This window comes from Bactrocera dorsalis, chromosome 5, assembly GCF_023373825.1.
Source record: "Bactrocera dorsalis isolate Fly_Bdor chromosome 5, ASM2337382v1, whole genome shotgun sequence".
Lineage (NCBI taxonomy): Eukaryota > Metazoa > Arthropoda > Insecta > Diptera > Tephritidae > Bactrocera > Bactrocera dorsalis.
This window is the reverse complement of record NC_064307.1, coordinates 65,564,342-65,591,922: the sequence shown is the minus strand read 5'-3', so window position 1 is coordinate 65,591,922 and position 27,581 is coordinate 65,564,342. Positions and strand designations below refer to the sequence as shown.

General features: G+C 42.2%; 3 protein-coding genes and 1 long non-coding RNA gene across 4 annotated transcripts in view; 3 read left to right on the top strand and 1 right to left on the bottom strand.

Moving 5' to 3' along the window:
* LOC125778611 (uncharacterized) overlaps positions 1-27,581 on the top strand; it is a 97,702-nt gene that overhangs the window by 35,239 nt on the left and 34,882 nt on the right. The gene's annotated exons all lie outside the window — the stretch shown is intronic.
* On the top strand, positions 4,878-5,782 carry LOC105227859 (uncharacterized). The gene has a single exon (XM_011207396.3). It carries the CDS (start codon positions 5,073-5,075, stop codon positions 5,646-5,648), a length of 576 nt encoding a protein of 191 aa, XP_011205698.2. The 5' UTR covers positions 4,878-5,072; the 3' UTR covers positions 5,649-5,782.
* On the top strand, positions 16,954-18,449 carry LOC105227860 (microtubule-actin cross-linking factor 1, isoforms 6/7). Its single transcript, XM_011207397.4, has one exon. The coding sequence runs from the start codon at positions 17,212-17,214 to the stop codon at positions 18,295-18,297; it is 1,086 nt and encodes a 361-aa protein (XP_011205699.2). The 5' UTR covers positions 16,954-17,211; the 3' UTR covers positions 18,298-18,449.
* Positions 26,405-27,347, bottom strand: LOC125778608 (cyclic nucleotide-gated cation channel beta-1-like). The gene has a single exon (XM_049457137.1). It carries the CDS (start codon positions 27,295-27,297, stop codon positions 26,527-26,529), a length of 771 nt encoding a protein of 256 aa, XP_049313094.1. The 5' UTR covers positions 27,298-27,347; the 3' UTR covers positions 26,405-26,526.

The following is a 27,581-nucleotide window of genomic DNA, read 5'->3' as shown; positions in this document are numbered from 1 at the left end:
TGCTACAAACTTTGTTTGGTAGATGAAGCAACTATTTTTATTGAAGAAAAGTCGATATATAGCTGTTAATGACTGTCCAATAATTATTGGAAATTGCTACTTTGAAAGAATTGAAGGGTTATTAATACAAAATTTGATCAATGAGGAGTGATAATTAAGCAAAAGCTGTAATACACTTCACAAATAATAAAATTTCCATACAAAAACTAGATTTTCGTTGTTCAGTTTGTATGGCAGCTATATGCTATATTGGCCCGATCTGAAAAATATTTAAGGATATTATACCGTTATATTAGTTAGTATTATATGCCAAATTTCGTGATAATGTCTTGTCAAATAACAAAGTTTTCCATATAAGGTCTTCGGTTTGATCGCTCAGTTTGTATGGCAGCTATAAGCTATAGTTGTCCGATCTGAAGAATTTCTTCGAATATTGTAGCGATGACATAGATAGTATTCTATGACAAATTTCGTAACCATACCAAGTCAAATACAAACGTTTCTCATAGAAGGACTTGAGTTTGTTCGGTCAGTTTGTATGGCAGATATAAGCTATAGTTGTCCGATATAAAAAATTTCTTCAGATATTGTATCGTTACTTAATACAATAGTCCATGCCAAATTTCGTAAATATATCTCGTCAAATAAAAAAGTTTTCCATATAAAGGCTTGAGTTTGATCGGTCAGTTTGTATGGCAGCTATACGCCAGAGTTGTCCGATCTGAAGAATTTCTTCGTATATTGTAGCAATGATATAGATAGTATTCTATGAAAAATTTCGTAACCATATCTAGTCAAATACAAAAGTTTCTCATACAAGGACTTGAGTTTGATTGGTCAGTTTGTATGGCAGCTGTATGCTATAGTTGTCCGATCTGAACAATTTCTTCAGGGATTGTAGCGATGTCATTATGTGTATGCTATGTCAAATTTCGTAATCATAGCTAGTCAAATAAAAAAGTTTTTCATACAAGAACTTAATTTTGATCGGTCAGTTTGTATGGCAGCTATAAGCTATAGTAGTCCGATATCAACCATTCCGACAAATAAGCAGCTTCTTAGGTAGAAAAAAACGTGCCCAAAATTTCAGATCAATTGCTCAAAAACTGAGTGACTAATTCACCCATATACAGACCCAAAATATATGCTGTTTAGGGTATAAAAAGTGCTTCAACTAACGCGCGTATTGCAACTCTTGCGACGCATAAATTTTCGCGTTGCCGTTGAATGGCTCGCAGAGAAGCATTGCGTAATGCATAGCAATATTTCTGATTTAACTTTAACGAAACGTAAAAACAAGTAGCAATAACTCACACTGCGAATAAATACCTACACTTGTACAACTACAAATGTTGCAAGTTGTTGTATATGCACCCACTGCACTCCGGAAGCATAAGCAAAGATATTCAGTCATTTTGTGCACACACACATACACACCTGCGCGCAAGCTCATTGACAAAGCGGATGAGAAACGCTTGGCAACGGAAGTTGGCGGTCCCAGCGCGGCGCCGTTGCTGGTGCGCGCGCCCGCTGCGTCAACAATCTTAAAAATTGCACACAATTGCAATGCAATAAAAATGCAATCACATATTCATACAAATTGCAATTAAGGGCGAGTGCTGCGCAGTGGCGGGGCAGCGGCATTGCAGCGCTGAGGCGCTTTGCAAGGAACCTCGCAAGGAGCGCGCAAGAAATATTGAAATTCTATGACAAGACGCTGCCATCCAATGCCAACGTGAGCGCACACATATTTATCATAAAAAGTGCTGTGCACCCACACATCTATATACACATACATATGTGTATCAATGTGCTTGTGTGTAAGTGCGGCAATCGCTTTGCTTTGACTTGCGCTGTTATATTTCGCATTTATGCAACTCAATGGAGTTTATGTGACGCAAGTTGCAGGCGGCAAGTGTGTGTACGCCTGTGTTGTGTATGCCAGCATTTTCGCTATGCAACAACAATAACAACAACTACATATGTGGAATATTTCAGCATAATAGCGACATTTGATGTATTTGTGCGGGTGGCTCCACATGCACTCATTGTAGTTAGATCTTTTGTGCGCTCGCCTTGCACGCCCCTACCTTTGCCCATCAAGCAGATTTATCGTTTGAGCGCAGTACTGCATGCAGCTCTATTTCTTCACTAACTTGTCGCAATGGTGACGGTCTAAAAGCTTAGTGCGCAGTGAGCTGGCAAGCAAACGATAAGCGAACGACGATAGTGAATTTGAAGTGCTTACTGCTGACGGGGCCCGTCAAAGTTCAATAATAATAGATTTCGAAACTCACTCATACAGATTGCTATTTGTAAAGACTCTCAGTAAAATGTGTGTGTGCTGTGGGTGTTCTTTTGTAAATGAAAATCAAATAGCAGGCCTTTACACCTTTGGCAGCTTGCATGTGTCACCCGTGTCCTACCAGTGCATCAGCGCACACCATCAACTTACTGTCGCTCGACTCAAAGCACGGCAACCTGTCGTAGTCCTTGTTACAACTCGTATTCATGACTAAGTGTTCTCGTGCTAAATATTACTTCTCCCAGCCAAATGGACTCACCATATTTCCTACAAGCTTTCCATGACCTCCAGTTTGATGCTTCCTGACAACTGCAGCATCTTCCAAGCGGAGTGGCGGCCATAAAGGTAACAGTAGCTCTAGTACTCTAGACCGCAGTCCCTTCAGAAAGTGATTATCCATTCCGATAGTAGCGTAGTGGTATTAGCCTTGAGTTTGCTAGCTATGCGCTGAAGACCTTACCTTTACCGATCGAGGCCACTACATGCTCGCCATGGTTTAGGTGCCTGGCTACAGCAGACATTTGCAGGAATTTGCAAGGCTGATGAGCATCCAAGGATAGTTACTTAACTTTTAGTAACTGCCGAATGAGAATGGGTATGAGTTCCTTTGCTTTCTACTGGAATTGGTTCCAGAAGAGCGTCTGAGATAAGCTTAGCAAGCATTGGTCAACTATCAGCAGCTGTCTAGTCTAGCGGACCGCTCCGCTCTCAGCAAGGTCCACCTTTTAATTATTGTAGGAATTCTCACTGCACACTCTTCGATCAGAATTCATGAGATGCTATATAAAAAAATCTCAACACTTCCTCCTCAAGAGTCTTGCCCTTTCCGCATTCCGAAGTGAGCGACTTTTCAGACCCCAGCGGTTCCGCTAAGACCGAGCACGAAAACGAGTTAGAGTATTAAGTAGCTGGATGCTATTTCTAATAAGAACAGACATTCCTTCATTAACTTTGAACAGCACAGATAACGATGTCAGCGAGATAAGGGAGTCCCATATTTTTAGTTCAACGCCATTGCAGACTCTAGTGGTTCCAGTTTGTAGTCTCCAGTGGTTCCTCTATGACCGGACATCCAAATAAATCAGAGAGTGAAGTATCTCCATGATATTGTATGTCTAGTTAGAACAGGCAGCACTCCTGTACCTCTGCTCCAGCGACTCCTTCCCATTCACAAATCCTTCGTCGGTATGTGAGCAGAGAAAAGGCACTACGAGTAGCTTCTGCGACATACTCATCCAAGAATTCAGTGCTACAATTGAAGGAGAAGAGAATTTTAGCGTGTCCTTGTTCGCACCGCTTCATTACCACGGCTTCCCTGAGTTTAAGAGTGGGCAATGACCATGGGTGCTATGAGTAAAATGGCTTTCAATGTCATTGTTGATGTAGTCCGCAGTGCAATGGAGTTGCCGATGAAAGCCGCTCTTTGAACATGTTCAAGTTCCTTAGCGAATGTAGTCTTTCCCAGCGCTCTTGGTCAGACAAAGGCGTAATAGAATTAGAATGAATGGCTCGACTACGGTTTCGTAGAGCCAAAACACCAATTTTTAGTGAGAATGCCCACGTTTTCCCTATAGCTTCTTTGTAGAAATATTTGGCATCCGAGGCCTCTGTTACTTTCTTCTCAATATTTGGACTCTTCGAAAGCTAGCCTAGCAAGGTTGAGCTGGCCCCACCGTAATCGGTTTCGAACTTTTTTAAGCCGGATGCGTGTGAGCTTACATATAACATATGTTTATTATGTACATGTATCCAAACTTGACAGCCAAATCAAAGGAGGCGCCTTGTTAAGACATTTGCTCATTCATAAATGCGTGCGATTTGACACGTAGTCACGAGACTTTCTGCAAAATTGCTCTTTAAGTGAAGTTCGCCACATACTTTACATCACATAGACAATTCCAGTTCAAGAAAATCGATAATTTCAGAACAAAGGAAGTATGTTTGACTAAAAACACGCGTTGAAGTCCTATCACAGATATATATACATATATATATTTATTAATATCTACGATCATTTTATTAATTACCTTTTGTCCGATTCGCCTTGCTACCGATTTCCATATATCAACGACACTTTCCATAACAAGCGAGCACGCAAAGCTTAACTGCGGAACTGGCGAATTAGCATTGACAGCGGCTAGCAACAGGCAACCGGCAGCCGGCGACCGACCAACGACGCCATGCGATCGGCGAGGGGCGGGGTATTGAGTTGGCAATCCAATCAATCGATCGCACAGCTGAGCAGCAGCAACAAAAAATATTATTGTTTTCGCTTTCATTCTGTCAATTAACACGAATTTATCTGTTCTAGAGCTGCCGCACACTAGAGAACTTTATAGTTTGGTTTGCGGCCGGTAAAATGTTCGTCACGTCTAGTCATAAAATCAGCATAATTCCCAAACGCCGGCAGTCAGCACTATGGCGACTTTGCCATACTTGCCGATCGCGCCAAATAGGGTTGCCCGTGCCACCACGCAGTTCCTGCACGCCAAACTACCGGCGGCTGGACGTGCGCCCAAGTCTTTAGCGCTGCGTGCTGGATCAGTGTATAAAAGCATAGCTTCGCCGACCAATCGATATCAGTTCCCAGTGTTCGCTTACTAAGTCGCACACACAAATTCTCCTTTCTTAAATTAAATTAAATTGCACAATTCGAAAAAATTATCGCGAGTCTTTGATTAAAATAAATTATATCCTCGAAAAACTAAACGATTTAAAAACTTCTTCAACTCCCACTTGTGTATCATCCGCAACAATAAAATAAAAAATGGCCAAATTCCAAATTGTCGCACTGTGCGCCGTGCTCGCCTTCATCGCCTGCATTGCCAGCATCGAAGCTGAGCCACAACAACGTGGCCAACGCGTTTACTACCGTCCGGCAGCTGCGCGCTACCAGCGTCCACGCACCCGCTATCTGGCGCGTCAAGAGGAAGCCGATGCCGCACCCGAAGCACCAGCAGTCACGCCATATCCCTCTGCCGATGAACTGAAACCCGCAGTGCCCTTCGATGAAGGCGCACCCGCCACCAACATTCCCGACGAGGTCTACGGCCCACCCGAAGCTAACCAGCCCGATGAGGTATACGGGCCACCAGAGGTCTCCGGCAACGAATTGCCTGCTGAGCCCGACGTCGCGCCTGTCGACGATGTGCCCGCTGCCGACCCAGCTGCCGAAAGCTTCCCCACTCCTTTGGACGAACAACAGGCACGCCTGGTCGCTGCTCGTCGCGCCGCTGCGCTGCGTCAACGTCAACGCAAAGCGGCTGCTTACCGTCAAGCCTTGGCTGCCCGTGCTGCCGCGCGCCCTCTGAAGTACAAGGCTGTTGCCCAGCGCCGCCATTGAGTTGCAGATATATGGCACGAGTGTGAGTGCTGCAGAAGTGCTGCAGAAAGTTGTAAATTTTTGTAAAAATAGGAAAATTTGACAAACCTTTTATGCTAAAGTAAAAAAAGAAAAAAAAAAACAAAAAAAAAAAAGTGTGCTCCCACTATAAAAAACTAATATGTATGTATGTATGTGTGTAATATAAGCTAAAGCTGCGCGTGAAGCGCGGCGCACCAAAAAAGAGATAGAAGGCATCTACAAACACGGACACCACCCAGCCGATACAACGATGACATCACAAGATTTTTTAACATTTATTTGTATTTGTAATTTTAACCCTGTAAACTGTACTGAAAATAAAAGTTTTCTTGCAAAAAATATCATATGTTTTGATTTTACAGTTGTGGCAGTCGATAAGAATGGGCGGCTTCAATTTTAAAGAAATATGGAGCAATGATTCCTTTCAATAACATTTTGAGGTTCTAGCGATGTCATTGTTAGGTCTGATCTATGGGCGAAAGGAATCATTGGTTCATTCATATCATTCAACCATCATTCCATTCCTGCCAGTTCGCTGGGATGTCTGAAGGTATGCGCTCCCAAGTATTTAAGTCTTGACCTCCCATACGCGGGACAATCAATAAAGAAGTATTGAGTTTTCCTCACCTTATCTTTTTCCATAAGCTTCTGCAGATGGCGTCTGGTAAGATTTCCAGCCTTACAGCATGGACGTCAATAGGGCAATGTACCGATGGTAGCACAGCGCTGGCCAAGCTCCCGTTAAGCCCAGCTATCTAGTAGTAAAACACAAGAAGATAAGGAAGCACCGACCCACTCCCATTCTACTGAACCGCTGGGATGCCTTTCCTTGCTAGTTCAATAGGTTTACAATTCCCTGGGACTCCACTGTTTCCTGGGATCCATACCAGTCTTATCACAAAGACAATTGATAGCGAGCTTGGGCACTCCTTGAGCAATCCTGAACGTACTGAAAATGAGTTCAAGGCTAGTAACGCCATTACCTCTCTAAAGGAACCGAACTCCGGGTAAATCAGTAAATCTACTGCTACCTTAATGATCCAATCCAATCCATTGTTGCTCAAGTGTTGTTGGTTCGGAGTGGTTGTCATCGAAGTCATCAGTAGGCCTAGAAAACGTCTTGTTTCGCCGGGGTTGAACTACAGGAAGCGGGACGTTAGATGAGTGAGGCTCCTGGGATATGAGAAGCTTGAAGGGGAGTTCATTATGTTCCATGACGATAACCTCGAAATATTGGTTTATGTCGATCGAATATTGGACGCAGCATCCAGCACACGAGCTTAGAGAGGAATTCAAGGAACATAACTTGACCAGAACCTCGAATTATTGACTCTGCTGGGTGTTTATGTCGACTGAATATTGGACGCAGCGTCAAGCAGTTGACTTCAGGGATGGTTTCTTCGAAATGAGGAGCTTGGAGGAGAGTTCAAGCAACATAACTGGACCGATACCTCGAATTATTGATTCTGCTGTTCAATATGAATTAGTAATCCAACTGAGTATAAATCAATTAACAGCTGTCAAAAAGTCTAACTCCGAAAAAAGTCTCATTGAAACCCATATGTCAAAAAAAAAGCACCCGTTTCTCTCACTCAGTCCCCTAAAGTAGCAGCCAATCATGTCACCATGCATCACGACACCTTCATTTAAATCCAATCAGTTCAAGTCTACAAATCATGTTTGCAAAGCGAGGTTAAAAGCGAGCGCGCACAAAGGGTCGCTTACACTCTTCAATGGCTTACAAGCGATCATCTCTGTGAGGTCTTCTGTGCCATTTGCCGCGTTACAGGCAAACAATGCAGCTTAGACAGCGGGGCGGGCCGAACCATCATGTTTGGCGCACAGCACACGTAACCTGTCATTCACCAAAACGCTTTCATTCATCGCGTTCACGCGAATTCAGCCGTGCATTTGACGTCCACTCACTCAGCCAGCGTCCGTCCACACGCTTGTGACTTAGCTTTACAAAGGCAACTTAAAAGCCGCAGGTAGCTAATCGACCGACTACGCAAATGAAATTGCCGGCAAGCAACAAACGCAACAACTACAACAATGTGGCACTTCAATGCAGTTTGGCTAAGCGCAGTTCATTTGTGAATGCCCGAAGTAGACACACGCACACAGCCAAGTGCGCGCTTGTAATTGCATACCGTTGCAGTTGAATGCCTTTCGCAGCAAACGCAGTGTATGACCGCTGCATGCATGCCAGGCAAGATTCATAAGCGCCAAAAAGTATGCAGCAGCAAGCACACCCACTGCAATTCGAGCGCATTGAATGCCTTGAATGCCGCATCGGCAGCTGACTGGCGCGCGTCAATAGCTGCGGCGCTGGGAGGTTGTGGCGTTGGACTGTTGCGGCGCTAGGGTGGCAAACGCATGGACTATCTACGAGTCCAGTCTTGGCGCGCGCACACACAAACAAACAAGTAGTTGACTGCAGCAGCGCGCCTTGCGAGTAGGTGTTGACCTCTTGCAAGCCAAAATTCCACAAGTTGTTATTGAATTGACACCGGCGCTGGAGTGATAGCTTTTGGGCCATAAATAATCGCAAGCTTGCTTTTTTCGACTTCAGGGCAGCGTATGAAATTGCAAATGTGCGGTTAAACGCATACATTCATAAGCTTCTTAAATGCTTGCGAGTATGCGACCAATTAAGAGTGAAAGCCAGCTGTGGCACGGCTGCACTCACGCCAATTAAATATGTTGCAAGCAGCTAACCGCTGCGGTGAATCCTTAATGAAGTGTCGGCCCAATTGTTAATTAAATAAAAATAATATTGGCGTTGCTCTACACCTCTATATGTGCAGTTGCTGACTTCCGGCCTTGTAAACAGCCGGTGCTTCGGTGTACCACGCACTCGAAACTGCCGCAGCAACAACGCTGCCGCACACAAACTGCGTTACGTTGCATTGTGGCATGAAAAAATCATCGCAAAGCCTTATTTACACAGTTATTTACGAGTACTTATTTGGGTCCACACATCAGCATGCAGCGGCACACTCACAGTCACTCAGCCACACGCATATTACTGCAGCGCCAGCATGCGCCTGTGTGCCCACATGTGTTTGCCTGCGCAACCATTTGTTCACTCATTGCCGAACAACTGTATTTGACAACACTTCTCGACATGCCATGCCACAATCACACACACACACACACATTTACACGAATACCAACACAAGCGCATAAACAAAGTGCTTAAAATCCGGGCATCGCTGCGCGCCGGCCACATCAACCAAAGTTTATTATTATGAATTGGCCACGTAAACGGCGTTGCCAGATGTACGCGTTGCGCTGACGCATAACGGTAGCTGTGCTTTTTTATTGCCATATTTTTAAGCCGACAGATTTTTTATGAAGTTTTTAGTAGTTTTCACTTTTGCGGCCACGTCAGCCGCTGCAATGCAATTAAACGCATTTTTATCGCTTTTAAAATTTCGATGTTGTGGTTGACGGCAGGCGTCAGACGCCGGCGTGCGTTGCGGAAAGTGAACAAAGTATACATATGTATATAGGGTATGGCGTTTGACGAGTTTTTAGACTTGTGCTTTTCAAGAGAAATAAAATGCATATAATTTAATGTTGTGACCGAGAATTTATTCTTATTATAAAGTTAAGCGTTTGCCATTATGTTCTAACACCAAAAGTTTTGGCATAAAAACCGTGTATTTTTTGCGGTTGGAACCGCGTCCCAACAAAAGGTTGTAGATTAGTATCAGTCCAAATTCAGGAAGTTTATTTATTCAATCAAAAGAGGCTTGGACGATGACAACAACCGATGAGTCGAGGTTACGAGTTTTCGAGAGAAAGGTTCTGCGAAAGATTTATGGTCCTTTGCGCATTGGCCACGGCGATTATCGCATTCGATGGAACGAAGAGCTGTACGAGATATACGACGACATTGACATAGTTCAGCGAATTAAAAGACAGCGGCTACGCTGGCTAGGTCATGTTGTCCGGTTGGAGGAAAACACTCCAGCTCTGAAAGTATTCGACGCAGTACCCGCCGCGGGAAGCAGAGGAAGAGGAAAATCTCCACTCCGTTGGAAGGACCAAGTGGAGAAGGACCTGGCTTCGTTTGGAATATCCAATTGGCGCTACGTAGCGAAGAGAAGAAACGACTGGCGCGCTGTTGTTGACTCGGCTATAATCGCGTAAGCGGTGTCTACCCCAGTAAAGAAGAAGATTCAACCAAAAGTAAGCTTCTCCACTGAACAGACTTTTTTTTTGTGAAAATCAGAATCGATGGGCATTTCATTTTGGGCCCATTCACTGAAATTGGGACGTGCTTGCTAGCCTTTTGCCTTCAATTCTTACAAATGTTGGATCGAAAGTCTTCCAGAACGTGGCATGTCTTCACCGATCTCTTGACCGTCCTTGAATACTTTTCACCGTCGTAGGCTTGTGTTTTTGATAAAACTGAATCATAGTAAGCGCATTTTCAGCAATTCGTCACACAATCCAACGCAATGGACACATTCGGGTCTTCGTTGATACTCTGCTTCACAGGAGCAATAGCGTCGTCAGTGTGGTCTAGTGCTAAGTGGTTCAGCATAGGTGTTGGTGGATGGATTGATGTTTGACTTACACCGTGCCGAGTAAAATCTTTGAAATGAAAGCGTTCAAAAAGCGGTGCCCAATCCAGAGTCGCGGCAAGCAAGATTCTAATAAGAAGTACAGCCTAATTCTATAGCTCGATGCTAACAGTTAAAAATCTAGAATTGTTTAATTGTATACTCTGCAAACTGTCTTCATAAACAAAGGTTCCCAATTCTTTCTTTCATATACGAGTATAATATCTTTTATAACGGTACATCCCCTCCTAATCAAAATAATGTCTTAATGAATACTAGACAATAGCGATCTCCAACTACGAGAAAATCAGAGTATCAACGCAGGAGAAGGCAGAAATCCCTAAAGGAAAGTAGTTAGTTCCCAGAAAAGGAATCGCTCACAGAATGAAGTTATGGGAACTCTACCCAAAAAGTCCAAGCAAGGAGGAACAGAGCAGTAGCAGCTTTGCTCATTAGTGATGTGGTCAAAGACAGCCTGCAGATGGTTGTCATAGATGGTAGCCCCTCCTAACGGTGTACCTTAAAGGAGAAATGGATGTAGACTGAAGTCAAATTGCCGAGTCTACTTTTAAGCTATGTACTCGACATTTCGGTGGGTCCCATTCTGGAGTGTGACTCCTCCGGAACCCTAATTGGCTACAGGGTCATTAAGTTTGCAGCCTAGGTCTCCTTGGATTTCTTGACAGGTAATCTCGTTAAAATTAGCGACGACCTTGTAGACCTCATATTGAAGATTATAATCGACAAGGATATCCCAAGAAGACCTCGTGCTCGCATTTGGCTGCACCCTCTAGAGAAGTTAGACGAAAAGCTTCTGCGATGCATCAAGCTGCAAAATAAGTCCATACCGGGTGCGTTTGACTGGTAGCTGACTAAGACGGAAAAATCAAACAAATGCTGCTAACTCCATACGGGTGGGTAAGAACGAGGAGTCGATAGTGACTCTATAATTAAAAAAAAACTTAGGTATCCGCAAGTTTAGAATGAATCCTTAATTACGATAATGTACGCTTTCCCCGGTTGAAAGAGGATGTCGGAATCTCTTCCGTTCACAAACCCTCATTCTGCTTAATTTGCTTCCAACTAAGTTCTGAGGTACCATTCTACAAAACTCCTAGTTCTATAGCTCACGATTTTTTCTTGTTTCGAGTCGCCGCTGCTCGCAAGAGGTCTAGTGAACCCTTCGGGGTCAGCAAAGTCCACCTTTCAACGGATGTTAGAGTTCTAACTGAACATGGTTCGATCAGGGTTCATGTGATAAGACTAAACATTTTACAGAATGCCAGTTGCAGTAGCTGTTTGGAAGAGGATAAGATATATTTATCACAACACTTCCTCCTCGAATGTACCGCCCTTGTCAGATAAAGGCAAAAATGGGTGAATTTCATAACTTTAGACATCCAGGCTTTGCTCATAGCTGGAGTTTTTTCCCCTGGCTTCACAAAAGTCTTCAAACATCAGCCCAAGTCTGCTCCGCCCGCCATGTGGAGCCATTAGCCATCTAACCTAACCTAACCTGTGATGTGAACACGGAGCAGCGTCGATGCTAGCGAGTCAACTGTCTTTGTGCCGTTTCCCATTCATTTGACGCTTATTGTCCACGCGCTCTTCTGCTGTAGAAATTAACCGGCGCGCGCAGATTGAAACTTTTTTTCGTCTCGGCTTTGTCCCGGCCAAACGCTGGTCCATATACTCGCGCATAATTACATGCACTTACATTCACACACACACCCACGACAAGCGTTTCGGCGCGCACTGTTGTTGACATAAAATTTGCGCGATTTTATTGTCGCTCGGTTGGGCTATTTGCTTTAGTTGTTGCCACAATGGCTGTTCGCTTGTGCGCCGTTATTGTTGTCAAGTGTGTGTGTGACTGCCTGTGTGTGTGTGTTGTAATGGTTGATGCTTGAATGCGTTGTCTGCTTGTTCGCAATGTTGTCGTTATTGTTTGTTGTACACACTTGTTGTTTATTGTTGTTGTTGTTGTTTTAGTTTGTAGTAGCCAACGTAATTGGCCGCAGCGACAATTGTTTCTGTCGCTGTTTGCATTGTTGTTGCTGTTGTTGTTGTTTATTGAAGACAAATAAGTGTGACTTAATTAATGCAATCAAGCGTCGTCCTCCACATTCTGCCGCCTCGTGTGCCCGCCAACATTGTTGTTGTTGTAGCTGTCTGCTATTTGCCTGCTGTCCGTCGCTTCGCTTCGCTGGCGCTTGGCATTTGTTTGTGCAACAATTGTTTGACATTCTCGTTGACAGTACAAACGCCCTCAGTTGCAGTGAATTTATGCTTGTGACAACGCCAACAACAACAATTGATTTTTGGTGATTTTTTATCGCCACAGTAAATTAATGGTAAATTAGGCAATCGAAGTATTTGGCCTTTTTTGCAATAATATCTGGTAGGCGGCTAATTAATTTCCAAACATAATTTGGAAAAGGTACTCCACGCGTTCTAATGAAGGCTCTGGCATGCTGCTACCTTTTCCAATGATGAGTAGGGGAGGAGTAATTTTGCTAGGCACACAAATACTGCATGTTGAAATGTTGAAAGCTCACTGCCAAGCGGATATCATCGGGTGGGTTTGAACACTGAAAAACATAGATTTTATTATACCCTAAACTATACCTTGTTTAGTACCCTGAACTTTACCCAGTTCAGTGTATATCAAGTTTGCCACGAGGTTTGTTATACTCAACGAAACGTCTGAAACCCCAAAAGAATATATATAAATTATCAGCCTGACTTACCCATATCTGTCTTATTGTCCGCTTGTCGGCCAGCATAAAAGCGAACTTACAGGTAATTAATCCCGGCCTCGCATATAGATGGCGCTATTAAATTAAATTCATTCGATTTTCAGTTGGCCTTAACCTTCAAAAAACGTGTCTATAAATTTGACAGCTGGCGGATCAATAATATGCAAATCATCATCACACGTATGATTTTGTGTGAAGCAACCTTTGTTACATACTCGTAGACGTCTAAAAGAGGTCATTACCGTAGAAAACCTCAAAAAAGGCCAAAAAATAATTTTCGCTGACCCTAAAGTGCTGTGGTTCGCGATAGCAGATACTCTAAAGATATCAACCGAGCGTGTACATCATATTATTCGCTAATATTTGGGTATGAGAAAGCTCTGTGCAAAGTGGGTGCCGCGCGAGCTCACGTTTTGAGCAAAACACCGACGCGTTGATGATTCGGAACAGAGTTTGGAGATGATCTAGCGTAGTAAATCAAAGTTTTTGTATGGGTATGTGACAGTGGATGAAACATGGCCCTACTATAGTATTTCTCTTCGAAGTCCAAACAGCAGTCATCCATGTGGGCCGATGAACACGCTTCAAAGGGTAGAAAAAGGCAATAGTCGTCTGGCAAGGTTAAGTATTTTGTGATGCCCATGGAATAATTTTTACAAACTACCTTAAAAAAGAAAGAATAATCAACAGTGGCTATTGCATAGCATTATTGGACCGTTTGAAAGACGAAATCGCCGAAAAACGACCGCATTTGAAGAAAAAGAAAGTGAGATGGAAAATGGGCTTCAAACTGCTTCCGCATCCATCGTATTCTCCAGATCTGGTCTCCGTGACTATTTATTGTTCTCAGGTCTCAAAAAAAAGCTGGTTGGAAAGAAAATTTCATCGAATGAAAAGATAATCACCGAAACTAAGGTCGATTTCGTAGCCAAAGACAAATCGTACGACAAAAATGTCAACGAAAATTTTGAGGGTCGCCATAATTTGTGGATCTCCCTTGAGGAGAACTATGTTGAATAGAAAAAATATTTTTGCCAAAAAAATGTGTTTTACTTTGATAGGCCGGAGGCTTTTCAATTAACCTCTTAGCATATTTTTTTTGCGGGTTAGAAAGTGACTTCTGCATCGTAAGTGATGACGTCACAGCAACGATATGTGCCACTTGCAGCTAAGGAATTATCGCCCACCGTAGGACTATATTTGATTTACTTCAGAGTATCATACCTTTTTCTCATTGAGATATTTACATCTGCGCACTTGCGTCCAGGTCCCGCTTTTTGCTGCGTACCAAAATTGCTGCAAATTTCTGGATATTCCCCCAGTTTGTTTCACTCTCCAGTATGATGCTGATTATATTATCCGCGTTTATTGAACCACCCAATAATCTACGGCAGTGCGTTCTCGTTGCCATCGCACTCTAATCTGTATTCAGCCTCGTCTTCTGTAGCATCGCTGTATAGGCTTGACGGTTGTGGTTCCGAATTTATGGCTTACTCATAAGTTTAGGTCTTTTATTAGTTTGGCCCTCCACCTTTTAACTAATATTGCATCACTAGAAACTGTTCGGTAGGCTGATGCAACTTTGGGGGCTGTGGTGCACTCTTGCCAATTTTTTTTTTTTAAGAAGATCTGCCCAGACCTCAGATCCGTATAATAGGACGCTGATTATCATCCTAATTAGCAGCTTTCGCTTTCCTTGGCTGGTGCGCCCTAAGTTGGCCGTTAGTCTACTAAGCTGCGAGATGATTTTCGCTGCTTTTCCTGGGGTTCAGTAGTAGTTGTTTTTTTCGTAGCGAGCTGAAGGTTGTATGAGTCGAGCCATGCATGCGTCCCTATCATGAACTTTCTTCACGCTTCTTCGGTGTCTCGTGCTATAAATACTACTGCAATGTCGTTCACGTCGCCAATTAAGTGCGATTCGTCTGGTATTTCGAGTTTTAGTATAGCTTTGTATCTAATGCTCCATAAGCCTGGGCCTAGAATGGATCCTTGTGCCTCCACTCACTTCTTTATGTCATCTCAGAACCACGCTGTGCTCCTGAGGAAGTTCATCAGTATGAAAAGTTTTATTTGTGCAACCTTGGTGCTTTCCAATCAAGAAATCCTCGGACAGTGATAGCATAAACCATATGCTATATGTTTTTCTAGCTCATGTATTTCGTCTTTGTAGTTCTTTAAGTACCTAAATGGTTCGAATAAGTCCACGCTAAGTAAGCTCTTTGCTTCCTCTTAATTTACGTTTAACGTTTTCATTTGGCAAAGTTGTTGCTTAAAAAGTTGTTGCGATAACCATAAGGCTCCACAAATAGAAAATGGTTTTCCCACAAATTTAAATAATATTTTGTGAGGTTAAAAGTGGGAGGAAGTTACGTTTGCTGTTGCAGAAAACTTAATTGAGAATATTTTGTATATTAGTAAGAATCGATAAAATTTTAATATGCCGCTCATGAATGCCCTATCGCCCACTGGTATTTGTGGAACGCTTTACAAACACATTGCGAGATATATTTATAGACAAATATGTGCGCTGGCGGCATTATGAATGGAAGTACAAAAGATAGGCAATGTGAAACATATACACATACAAATTTATGATACTACAAAGATATATTTATATTGTGATAAAAAAGTACTTGAAAATTGTAATATTAATAATAAGATGCAAAATATTTCTTTTTTCATCAATGGTCACCTTCAAAGTAATCCCAACGATTTTGCCAGTCCTCGTAACACCTTTCACAAACACTTTTTTGGATGGCCTCCTTCCTCTTCGATCGATGGTTTGGGAAACAAGAAAAAATCATACTGAGCCAAATCTGGCGATTATTATGGCTGATCGATGGTATCCATTGCGTTCTTGGCTTTATATTTTGGCCGTTTTCGACGGATGTTCTGGAACAAATTGATGATCCACCAAACCACGAATATTGAAAAAATAAGGAGCATAACCTTGATATTTTAGCGGGTTTTGCGTGGTTTTTTCTCCATTCCGGTGATTGTTGACTTGTCTACATAAACTCATGTCTCATCTGTAGTTATTATGGTCTCCATGAATATGGGATCGGAATTCGCACGATCAAGCTTGTTGAAAGAGATAAGGGTATTCTTTTTGAAAAAAATACAGATTTATCGGGACGAAATATCCACCAGAATCATTCGAACGGAGTCGCAAGAGATGTCGAGTCCGTTGAAATCTCACTTTTTAATATTCACTTTTTAAATATTTTCATCAGTTGGAGGTCGAAGGCCCTTCAGAACGGTTTGAGGAACGTAATTACAATTTCTGGGTGCTTTTTTGACACAATCTATATTGTACATGTCGCTGAGAAGCAGAGCGCTGTATTCTGAAAAAAGCGAAAACATCAGAACAAATGAAGCAAAAAGCAGATTATAATGCCAAGCACGTAAACATTTTTAATTTCGCTGACATCGCCGGTGATTATGGATTTTAAATTTTATTTTATTTTTGTAAATTTATAATTTTATGTTGAATTTTTCTCGTGCCATATTTAAGGCGAATTACGAGCCTAACGTATGTGTAGAATGAGAATTATGAAGCAATAAGCGATTTTTATGAAAGAATATATATAAAGACATGTATACATAAATACATACAAGCATACAAAAATACAGACATTTATACATACATACATACATACACGCCTGAACTTAACAGGCGATTCCCTGTAAACGTGGCAGCGTCGTTTACGTCTGAATCTCACAAATTAGCTGGGCTCAATCACGGCGTACGAGTCAATAAAAGAGAATGTATGTTTGTATGTGTCAATATTTCCATATATATGTATGCGCGCGTGTGTGTGTAAGTTCAATAATTTGTCAATCGAGCCGAAATCGTGTGTGATCTGTGAGGACGTGATCGATCAGCGCGCTGCTTTAGGGGGACGTTGGGGCGTATGCGCAACATTGAAGCAAATGCGAATTGGATTGCCGTCGCAGAGCACAGTATCGGAGCACACCTGCGCCGGAGAGGACTCAAGCGCGTTTATAGACGGCAGCACGTACGCAAATTTGGCGTTTGATATAAAAGTGATTGTTGGCAACTTTGTGAAAAACAGTCGGCATTAAGTAATTGAATACGCTAATTGACGAAATTTAAGCTGAAATTTAATTTAACGAAGTTACAAAGCCTTTAAAGGACAACACTAAAAACTCGCATTTTAGTTGACTTCATAAAAATATTTGTAAAAAATGCTAAGCTTCGGCTATACGACATTCCTCCATTTGCTACTTGCAACCGCAGTGCTGAGTGGCGTCACACAGGCGCGTCAGCTGCGCGGTAACCGCTACTCGGCGCGTATCGAGCAGGCTGATGGTGTTAATGGTGCCGATGGTGAGGTGGCTGTGGTAGAGGAAGTCTATCCAACGCCATATCCTGCTGCCGGCTATAGACCTGGCCGTGCATTCAATCTACCCGGCGAGGCTGATGACGAACCAACGGAAGGCTCCGGTGCCGTTGACACCACTACCGAATTGCCGGCGGACGAGTACACCACAACAACAGAGAGCGTTGTAGATGTCACCACCACCACACCCTACAATTGGGTACCCGCTGAGCTGTTGAGTGATGACGCTGCTAAGCAAGGGCGCGCAGCTAAGGCACCCTATCCAGCTGCTGGTTGGCGTCCAAGTCGCGCTTTTTTGTTGCCCACTGAAGTTAAAGCCATAGAAGAAGCAGAGGCTGCTGCAGTTGCCGCTGAGGAAGATGCTGTGCCAAACGATAAGGATATTGTGGATGCGACCGCATCTCTTCCAAACGATAAGGATATTGTGGATGCGTTCGAAACCAGCACTGCCACACCGCTTGCGCCATTCACAACGCAGCTGCCCACTGACGTTGAATCCGTAACTGAAGTGGACGCTGTGGAGGCTGTAGCGGAGCCGGCTGCACCAACCGCTGCCCAACCAACACCATATCCACCATCCGGCTGGCGTCCAAGTCGTGCTTTCCTACTGCCCACCGAGATCGAATCCGCCAATCAGGACTCCAGCATTACTGTCAATGAACCTGAGGATCCAGTGTCGCCCGCCGACAAGGCTGGTCATCCGGCTTGCGGTGTAAGCGACAATCCGGTAGCGCCAAAGCCGGAGGAAGGCGCCAAAGAGAATCCGGATGCGGAGCGCGTCTATGTTACAGCGAACTTGGCGCCGGCCGTGGTGAACTCGCCGCTAACGTTGCCGATATTGCTGCGTTCACAACGCTTGATCACACCGCCCATTTATGTGCCCGCTGGTCGCTCCTACGCCTACTCTGCCAGCGTGCAGAGCTGGCGCTAAGGTGCTCACAGCAATAGTATTCGTATAATTCTTATTTTTAAGGCTGATCGTTTTTTATAACCTTTATTTGTTTTTATATAATTTTATAGAAAATTAAGAATAAAAAAAAATTTTTTTAATAAAAATACCAACAACATACTCGTATTATAAATAATTTCCAAAGCAATACTTTTTCTGATTTACTGGCGTTGCACATGCAAGCTTAAATTTTGTTTTCGCCGTCGCTTGCTCGGTTCTTGAAGTTTTAATTACATTCATTTCACACTTTGCGCAAAAATTACAAAGTCTGTCCGCAAGTTGTTGCCTCATAATTCTGTGAGAGTCTTCATTATTTTACATTTCGAAATTTGTTTACAAGTCGTTGGTGCACACTTCAAACTTCGGCTTCACAGCGGTGGAGAGCAGTATGAGTGCGAAGGCAACGTGCCACGAGAAAGTGGCAAATGTTGCATGTTGCAGATTGACACTCAGAAACTATTGCGTCTACTAGCTGTTAAAAGTAAATATTAAAAAATAAATTAATATATAAAATGGCATATGTACTGTTGTTGGAAAAGGGTCCGTTTTGAAAATTTGGTAGCTTCTAATTAGAGAACACAAAGAGCTGTCTCACGTGTGATGACCTCAAAGTGCCAAATATGGTCTGACAGTGAGTTTTGTTTCAATAAAAGATGATCTATTTCGAGGTTCCCTATTTTTCTAAAGTAAAAACACAGAAACTTCAAATTTAATTGAGAATTTTTGTTATCAATCGAAAGGGCATTCTTTGGCATTTAGTGCCTGAGGATGATATCTTTCAAATACTGGTCACGGCTACGTCTCAGATGGTCCATCTGTTGAGTTCAATTTTCGATAACTCGTTCGAGCATTTCGACTCTTAACTGGCAAATGACGCACGTGATTTTTTGCTCCAAGGTCTGAATCGAAGCAGCATTGTCCGCATAGACTTTACATATCTCCACAGAAAAAAATCTAACGCTGTGATATCACACGATTTTGGTGGGCAATCGACCAAAACGTGAAATTATCTGCTCACCGAACTGTTCTCTTAATAAAACCATTAGTTGATGCGATGTGTGAGAAGTGACACCGTCTTGTTGAAGCCAAATGTCGCCGAGATCAAGAGCTTCTATTTCAGCCATCAAATAGTCGGTTATCATGGCGCGATGTCGGTCGGAATTGACGGTTACGTTCTCAGCAGCATCATTTCTGAAGAAATAGGGACCGATGATTCCATCGACCCATAAACCACAACAAACCGTTGTTGTTTTTGGATAAAATCACAGCTCTTGAATCTCTTTAGCTTGCTCTTCGTCCCGAATGCGGCAATTTTGCTTGTTTATATACCCATTGAGCCAGAAATGGTCCTCATCGCTGGACAAGATATGGCTCGAAAACGTCAGATCTTCTTGGAACTTTTCAATAGCTCACACCGAACCGATGTTATTTGGGAAGGTCTAGTAGCTTCAGTTCTTGTGCCAAGTCGCTCCAAACGTCAGTCCGAGTTGTTGTGAACGGCGTCGAATCGACTCTTCACAGTCTTCGTGTACACTTCCAGCTTCGACTATATTTTCTTCACACGTGATCTATAAAAAAGGCTACTAAAAAAAGTACCTCTGCTTGGAGATCACCCGTCACTTCGCCTCGTTTCTATTTTGTAAGAAAAATGTTCCCTCAATTTTTAAGATATAGATCTGACATTTTTCGTATGTTCATTTTTTACCAAAAAGCTGCTCATTTCTGAGAGCCGCCGATTTTGGACTGCTACAGGGTATAGCTGCCATTCAAACTGACCGTTTCAACTAAAGTCCTTGTAGATATATCCTCACGAAATTTGGTGCAAATTATCACTCAAAAAGTCACAATAATCTCCGGAAAAAATGTTCAGATCGGGCCTCTATAGCAAGTTTGAACTAAAGTCTTTGTATGGAGAACTTCTTTATTTAAAAAGATATCGATAAAACTGTGTCTTCATGCCACAAAAAAGGCAACTGTGCAGGGTATTATAGCTGTGGTGCAGCCGAAGTCAACGTTTATCACTAATATAGTTTATCACTCATATAGCATTGCCCAAAACAAATATTTTATATAATTGCATATTTAGCTAAGAATTACGTAATTTAGTTTATTTATTATTTATTTATCAAAATTCATATATAAGTACATATACATATATACATGCATGCCTATATATAGCAAGGACATTCCTCCGCTCAATAAAATTCTAATATTCATTACTAAATATTCTGAATAAATTAAACACCGCCTACATATATACTCGAAGGGATGCGTTAAGAATATTAAATTAACAACAAAAACGAAAATTGAAAATAAAACAAGAAATGAGACATATCCACATAACTCATACATAAATATGCTTTAAAAGTTTACAACAGGAGCGGAGTCGGGGTGGGTGCGGAAGGCGATTAAAAATTTTACAACCAATTCTGGGTCAACAAATGGTGATGTCACCATAGAAAAATAAACGAAACTAAAAATAGTTATTTGTTTTGCAAGACTCAATATATGAGAGAATTTATAAGTATATGCACACATATTAATAAACACAAAAATGTGGCAAATAAAATATTGTATCAATAAATGATGTAACACAAAGAGCATACAAAAAAGTTCGGGCAACAGCAATGGATAAAGTAAACAAAGAATATACCATTGTTTTAGGCATTTTGAGTTTGTAATATTATTTAAAATTTAAGTGGCAAATACGACAAAAACTAAAATACCCTTCACAAATATTCTTAACTCAGAGATTTTTTTTATTTTCCAAACAAGAACTTGATTTTGAACGTTCAGTTTGTATGGCAGCTATATGTTATAGTAGTCTGATCTGGAAAATTTCTTCAGATTTCTTAAGCGTTGTCTTAGAATGGAAACTATGCCGAATTTCGGGGAGATATGCCGTTAAATAAAAATGTTGTTCATACAAGAACTTGATTTTGATCGGCCAGTTTGTATGGCAGCTACATCTTATGGTGGTCCGACTTAGAAAATTTCTTCAGAAGTTTTAGAGTTGTCTTAGGATATAAGCTATGTCAAATTTCGTGAAGATAGCTCTTTAAATAAAAAAGTTGTTCATACAAGAACTTCATTCCGATCGGGCAATTTGAATGGCAGCTATATCTTATAGTGGTTCGATCTGAAAAATTTCTACAGATGTTTTAGAGTTCTCTTAGAGTAAAATATATGCCAAATTTTGTGAAGATATCTCATTACATAAAAAAGTTGTTCATACAATAACTTGATTCTAAACGGCGATTTTGTATGGCAGCTATATGCTATAGTCATCCGATTTGAACAATTTCTTCGGAAGTTGTGGCGTTGTGCTAAAGAATATTCTGTGCCAAATTTTGTGAAGATATCTCATTACATAAAAAAGTTGTTCATACAATAACTTGATTCTAAACGGCCTTTTTGTATGGCAGCTATATGCTATAGTCATCCGATTTCAACAATTTCTTCGAAAATTGTGGCGTTGTTCTAGAGAAAAATCTGTGCCAAATTTTGTGATGATAGCTTCTTAAATAAAAAAGGTTTTCATACAAGACCCTGATTTTGATCGATCAGTTTATAGGACAGCTATATGTTATATCGTACCGATCTTTTCGATTTCTTCGAAAATTGTAGAACTATCTTGAGAAATAATCCATGCCAAATTTCAAGAAGATATATCGTCTAATAAAAATGTTTTCAGTACAAGAAGTGGTGTTCGATCGTTCAGTTTGTATGGCAGCTATATGCTATGGCTACGCTATCTGAAAAATTTCTTAATATATTATAGCATTGTCTTTGAAAATAAGCTACACCAAATTTCGTAAAGATAGCTCGTCAAATAAAAAAGTTTTCTATACGAAGATTTGATTTAGATCGCTCAGTTTGTATGGTGGCTATATGTGATAGCAGTCCGATCTGAAAAAAATTTTGAGAGATTGTAGCATTGCCTTAGAAAATACTGTAGACCAAATTTCGTGAAGATATCTCTTCATGTAAAAAAGTTTTTCATACAAGACCTCTGCGTGCTATAAACTTCGTGGCAAACTGAAAAGACCCTGTTAGGGGTATAAAATACCAGTGTTACAAAAACAATAACAACATGCAAGCAACTATCGGAAACCGGAAATTAAATGTGCGACACCGCGCCACCTGAATACAAATATTTTGACAATAAAAGCAAAAGCATTAGCCTTTTGGAATGAAATTGAAAGACGGCGAATATGGAAAAAATTGCTATCAAATACCTAAACGAAATAGACACCAACAACAATAAACACATATCATAATACTATAAATATTTGTAACAGCAGATAAAAATAAATAAGCAAAAACAAAAATTCTGTGTCTACCGCTTCCTCCTCCCTCACTTTGTGTTTGTAGGAGCAAAGCGTACAGTGGCTCCTGCAAGTGTGCGTACAAAGGTGCCAGCATATAAATTCAATAATTATAGCCGAGACACACACACAGCGGCACACGTATGCATGCCAAGTATCAGTGAACCTCACACATACACACGTATGCGAGCGACGCTTAAATTCGATTTGAAATGACCACCAGCAGCAACAGCGTCGTCGTAGTCAGCCGCTACGTGCTCGGCATGCGTGATTGGCTGCCAAGCGCTGTGGCTCAGACACCGCCGCCGTCACTGTTGCCAGCGCCATTGACAGTGGCAGTGTGTGGCCGGCGACCGCAACGGAGCGTCCCCAGCAAACACGAAACAACATAAACAACAACAACAACAGCAAAGAAAAAGTATGGCAAAAGCAATTTATTCGTTTGTACGTTAGATCTGTGTAACTATGTGTGTATGTTTGTGGCGAGAAGAGTTTGTAACTGTACTGTATCTGTTTTTGATTTGGCTTTACGTGCGCTGCGAAACTTCGGATGTTTAACGAAGCGCCTTAAACGCTTTAAATTGAATTGTAAGAACGTTGAACTGTGGCAGCGTTGCATTTCGCACGATTTTGCCACATCAAATTCAGTATTTGCTGGTCCACGGGGGTTCGGCTCTGCAGTCGGCAGTTGTCTTATGCTCCATTGTTTTGCTTGCCGCTTTGCCTTTCTAGCTTACATTTCGCTCGCACTGCCAGCTATACATGTCCTACGCCGCCACACTACTATTTATGTGTGTGTGTGTATGTCAACTGTTGCTAACAAAATAAATTTGTTGTCTGTTGTTTACTTTGTTGCTGTGTCTATTTTGTATGCAAGCTTGCAGATTTTGTTGTTTGAAGTTCAATTTTGACACTTGTTGAATGCGATTAAATTGGCAACACACCCAAACATATAGTTGCACAGTGTTCAGAAATAGAACTTTTTGCAGCATTTTAATTTGTGTGTTATCTGCGCTGCTTGGCGAATCATAATAGTAAAAATAAGTATATAAGAACTTGTTTTTGATCGATGATTTTGTATGGCGGCTATAACATATAGTAGTCCGATTTCGAAAATTTCTTAGTATTGAATAGCTCGACCGACAATCTATCGGCACCCGCCACTTTATTGTTTTTCAGACGGACCAATGGTTTCGTTTGCAGTTGTACGTGAAGAGCTTGAAATGCCGTCCCACAGTTCCCTTATACCGAGTGCAAGTCAAGTTGGAAATCATTCGGCTGTCTGCTGTCATTGCAGCTTCTCGACGTCGAACCTTCCTCATGTTTGTTTATGTGGGTTTTTTCTGCACAGAGGCGGGCGCGTATCTTGGCTGCGACAAGATAGTGGTCCGGGTCGATGTTAGGACCTCGGAACGTACGCACGTCTAAAACACTGGAGACGTGCCTTCATTTTGTCACACCATGATCGATCTGGTTGGTGGCTTTTCGATCCGGAGACAGCCAGGTAGCTTGATGATTTTTCCTAAGCCGGAATCTAGTACTACAGATAACTATATTTTGGACACCGGCGAAGTCGATCAGCTTCAACTCATTTTGGTGTTCTTCGTCATGGACCCACACTTTATTCTCGTCTCAGTCTTTGTCTCGTCCATCGCAGTTCTCGGACGGTGGTTATGTCAGCCTTAACTCCAACGAGGACATTTACCGGTTGGGCAGCGAAACCTTCCCAATTAAGGGACCGGACATTCCAGATGCATGTCCTTAAATCGTAATCCTTAATGCCTTTGCCAGGTTCATCAACAAAACGGGGTCTCTCGTCCGAGGCTGTTATTCCCTTTTCATTGGGGTCGTTTTTTCGTAACGGGTCCCAAACCCAGCGAACCACCCTGGGGAGAAATTGTCCATCTTCTAGATCTAAGGCAGAAAGACGTGGGCCATATGTAAAAGGATCGTTTCTGGCCACTCCCAAGTGAAAGGCACTCAGAGATCTTTCCTCATTGCATAACTTCTAAAAGATATGGCAATAAGAAGAGTTTTAAAGTAAGTGGTCACGCTGGAAATCAGAGTTTGGGTGAGGGAATATCAGCCGAAGATGTTTGCAAGGCTATCAAATATATGCGTCGCCTGAAAGACGAAACCTATGTTGCACTTATTATTCTCCCAGAAAAAGTTTCTAACGAACTCCGCTGTGCAAACAAAGTAAGGATAGGAAAGGTTAACTGTAGGGTCCGTGAGTTTACCAGCTGTCAGAAATGTTTTGAGTTTGGACCTACATATATTCTTATTTGTTGGTTTAGACAGCGCTTACGTGGTTAAAGCCGACATATATTACGTAATTGTAAAAGCTCTAGAGATCTTTCTGCGGATATTTTTTGTTCCATATTCTTTGAAAACGAGACACTGTGCCTGTAAAGTTACCAAGTGATGATTTCCATATAAGCTATTACTAATTTGCAAGCGATAAAATTGAATCGCAAGCTCAATATGTTAACCGAGGTCACACGGGTAATCGGTTCACGTGTGCACCAAACGAATACACTGGAGGTTACAGTGGCGGCCAATACGCCCCAACCGAGTTGGCAGGTGGAAAACTGGCATTTATTCAATATTTTTTTGAATGTAATGTTTACAAAGATTTTCAAAAAAACAAAAAAGAAAACAATATTCTATCATATTTATAAGAAAGTTGAACATTTGCCAAGTTTTCGCATGAAATTTTCGCTATAAAAGCATTACAACAAATCGAAAAGTCATAAATTTACAGAGCAACTTGCAGGAGAGCGCTTAGCGAATATGTCGAAGCTCATATTATTTAACACCACATTACTGCTGGCGCTAGTTCTGAGTATTGCCGAGGATGCCGAGGATGCGACACGTCTAGCGCGGCACCGCCACCGTATTCTGCATCACAGATATCCACAAGCATTCCGGCACAAACCCAGCGCCGAGGACGATGACACACAGCGCAGAGGTGGATACCGCCCAAACGGTTATCGGCCGTCACAAACCTTCGAACTGCCCAATGAGACGCGTCAGCCATGGACTTCACAAAGCAGCACACGTCTGCGCGGCAAAGCGCCACAACAGCAACAGCACCGACGACCTATCGACGTGTATGGATCGCCGCCAGTTAATTGGCCAATACGTCCGCCACCACTAGGCAGACCCAGGCAACCCAGCCCGCATGACATTTATGGTCCACCTGCGGAGTTGCCTAGCACTGCTGATGAGGATATAGGTGATGGTGGCTTTCGTGCCGACTATGAATACGACCAATATCCAGAGGAAGAGGGCAATAAGGCAGCTCAACAACAAGCCGGCGGGGAACAACAGAAACCAAACGTACAAAAGTCCGAACAATATGTTGATACGGCGCAGCCAGAGACACAACGAAAGGAGTCCAAAGATGATAAATTAGAGAATTTTGAAATACCGTTAGAGTTACTACGGAGTCCAGTGCGCTATGAGGCTATTTGAGATATATAATGAATACACTTGGTGTGAGTGAAAGAGGCAAATGTGATTACGAGATCAACAGCAAAAAGAAATATAAGTAGATATTCATTTTGTGTGTTTACTATAAGAGTAATTTATAAAGAATTTTGTTTGTACTGGAAAATCCTATATATATATCATCAAAGAATGATGATGGACAGAAAATTTTACTTGATTTTGTTAGGGGTATCTCAGTAGATTTTGAAATATGAGAACTCACCATAACATACAAAAAATTCAATCTTCATTACATTTAAAATATCGCATTTATATGTTTTGTTCGAATAACGGTTTTATATTTATCAGTCTAAAAAAATCTTTAACAACTATCCAATCCGATTGTTAACAATTCTCTATACTATTTACTCTCATGAAACGTCCAGTCACCTTACCACTGTTGCAGTTGACCAGCGGTGTAGTAGAAGACAGGTTGTTGGCGTTGTTGAGCCGCAAACTGTTGAGGCACAAAGAACTGTTGTTGTTGTGGCAATTGTTGCAGACGAGCTGAGCGTGCCTTGGTCGTAACTTTGGCTTTAACAATTCGGGCCGATTTCACGGAGTTGGCACGCGCACGAGCGGGAGCGCGCAACTTAGCTGGACGAGCGGATTTGCGTGCGTTGATGCGACGACCGAAAGTCAAACGTGCAGATTCGATGGCCTCTTCAGCGGCTGCTTGTTCCTCTTCTTCCTCAGCAATGGTGGCTTCGATTTCTTCAACGGGAGTAACTTCATTGACAACTGGCACATCCTCAGCCTCTGGTGGGCCATAGATGAGATCTGGTTCGTGTTCACCTTCAGCATCATCGGCGAGCGCGGGTTCATCAGCTTCTTCCTCAGCTGGTGGCTGCTCGGCTGGGAGATCAACATTCACAGAGACATTTATGTTACCCTCTGGTGCAGCTGGTGCTTCGGGTTCAACGGGTACTTCAGGTGCAGCAGCGGCGGCAGCTTCATCGAATGGGATCTCTGGTATCAATTCCTTGGCGGAGGGGTATGGGGTTACACCTGCTTCCTCAGCGGCTTCTTGACGTGCCAAGAAACGGCTACGTTGCTTGGAGAGTTGTAGGCGTCCATTGCGTGCACGGAAACGTGGCGCTTCGGCGGCGCAGAGTGCGAAAGCCAGTGAGGCGACGAGCAGGATTTGTAGGAAGCGTGCCATTTCTGAGGGATTAAGTAGTATGTATGTACTTTACTGGGTGGATAATACCAAGTACTGATACTATTTGCTCAGCAGTTCAGGCTTTTATACTAATTATTGCAATTTAACGCAGAAGCTTTGGTTTTAGGTAAAAAACTGACGAGTACACTAACGCCTTATTAATATTTAATGTTGCATTTACTTGTCTACGCTAACAGAGTTCTCAATTCTTGCTTCATTTTTGTTTTTCTGTACGCTTTGCTTGAATATTCGTTATTATCCACCAACAACTGTGATTGCAGAGT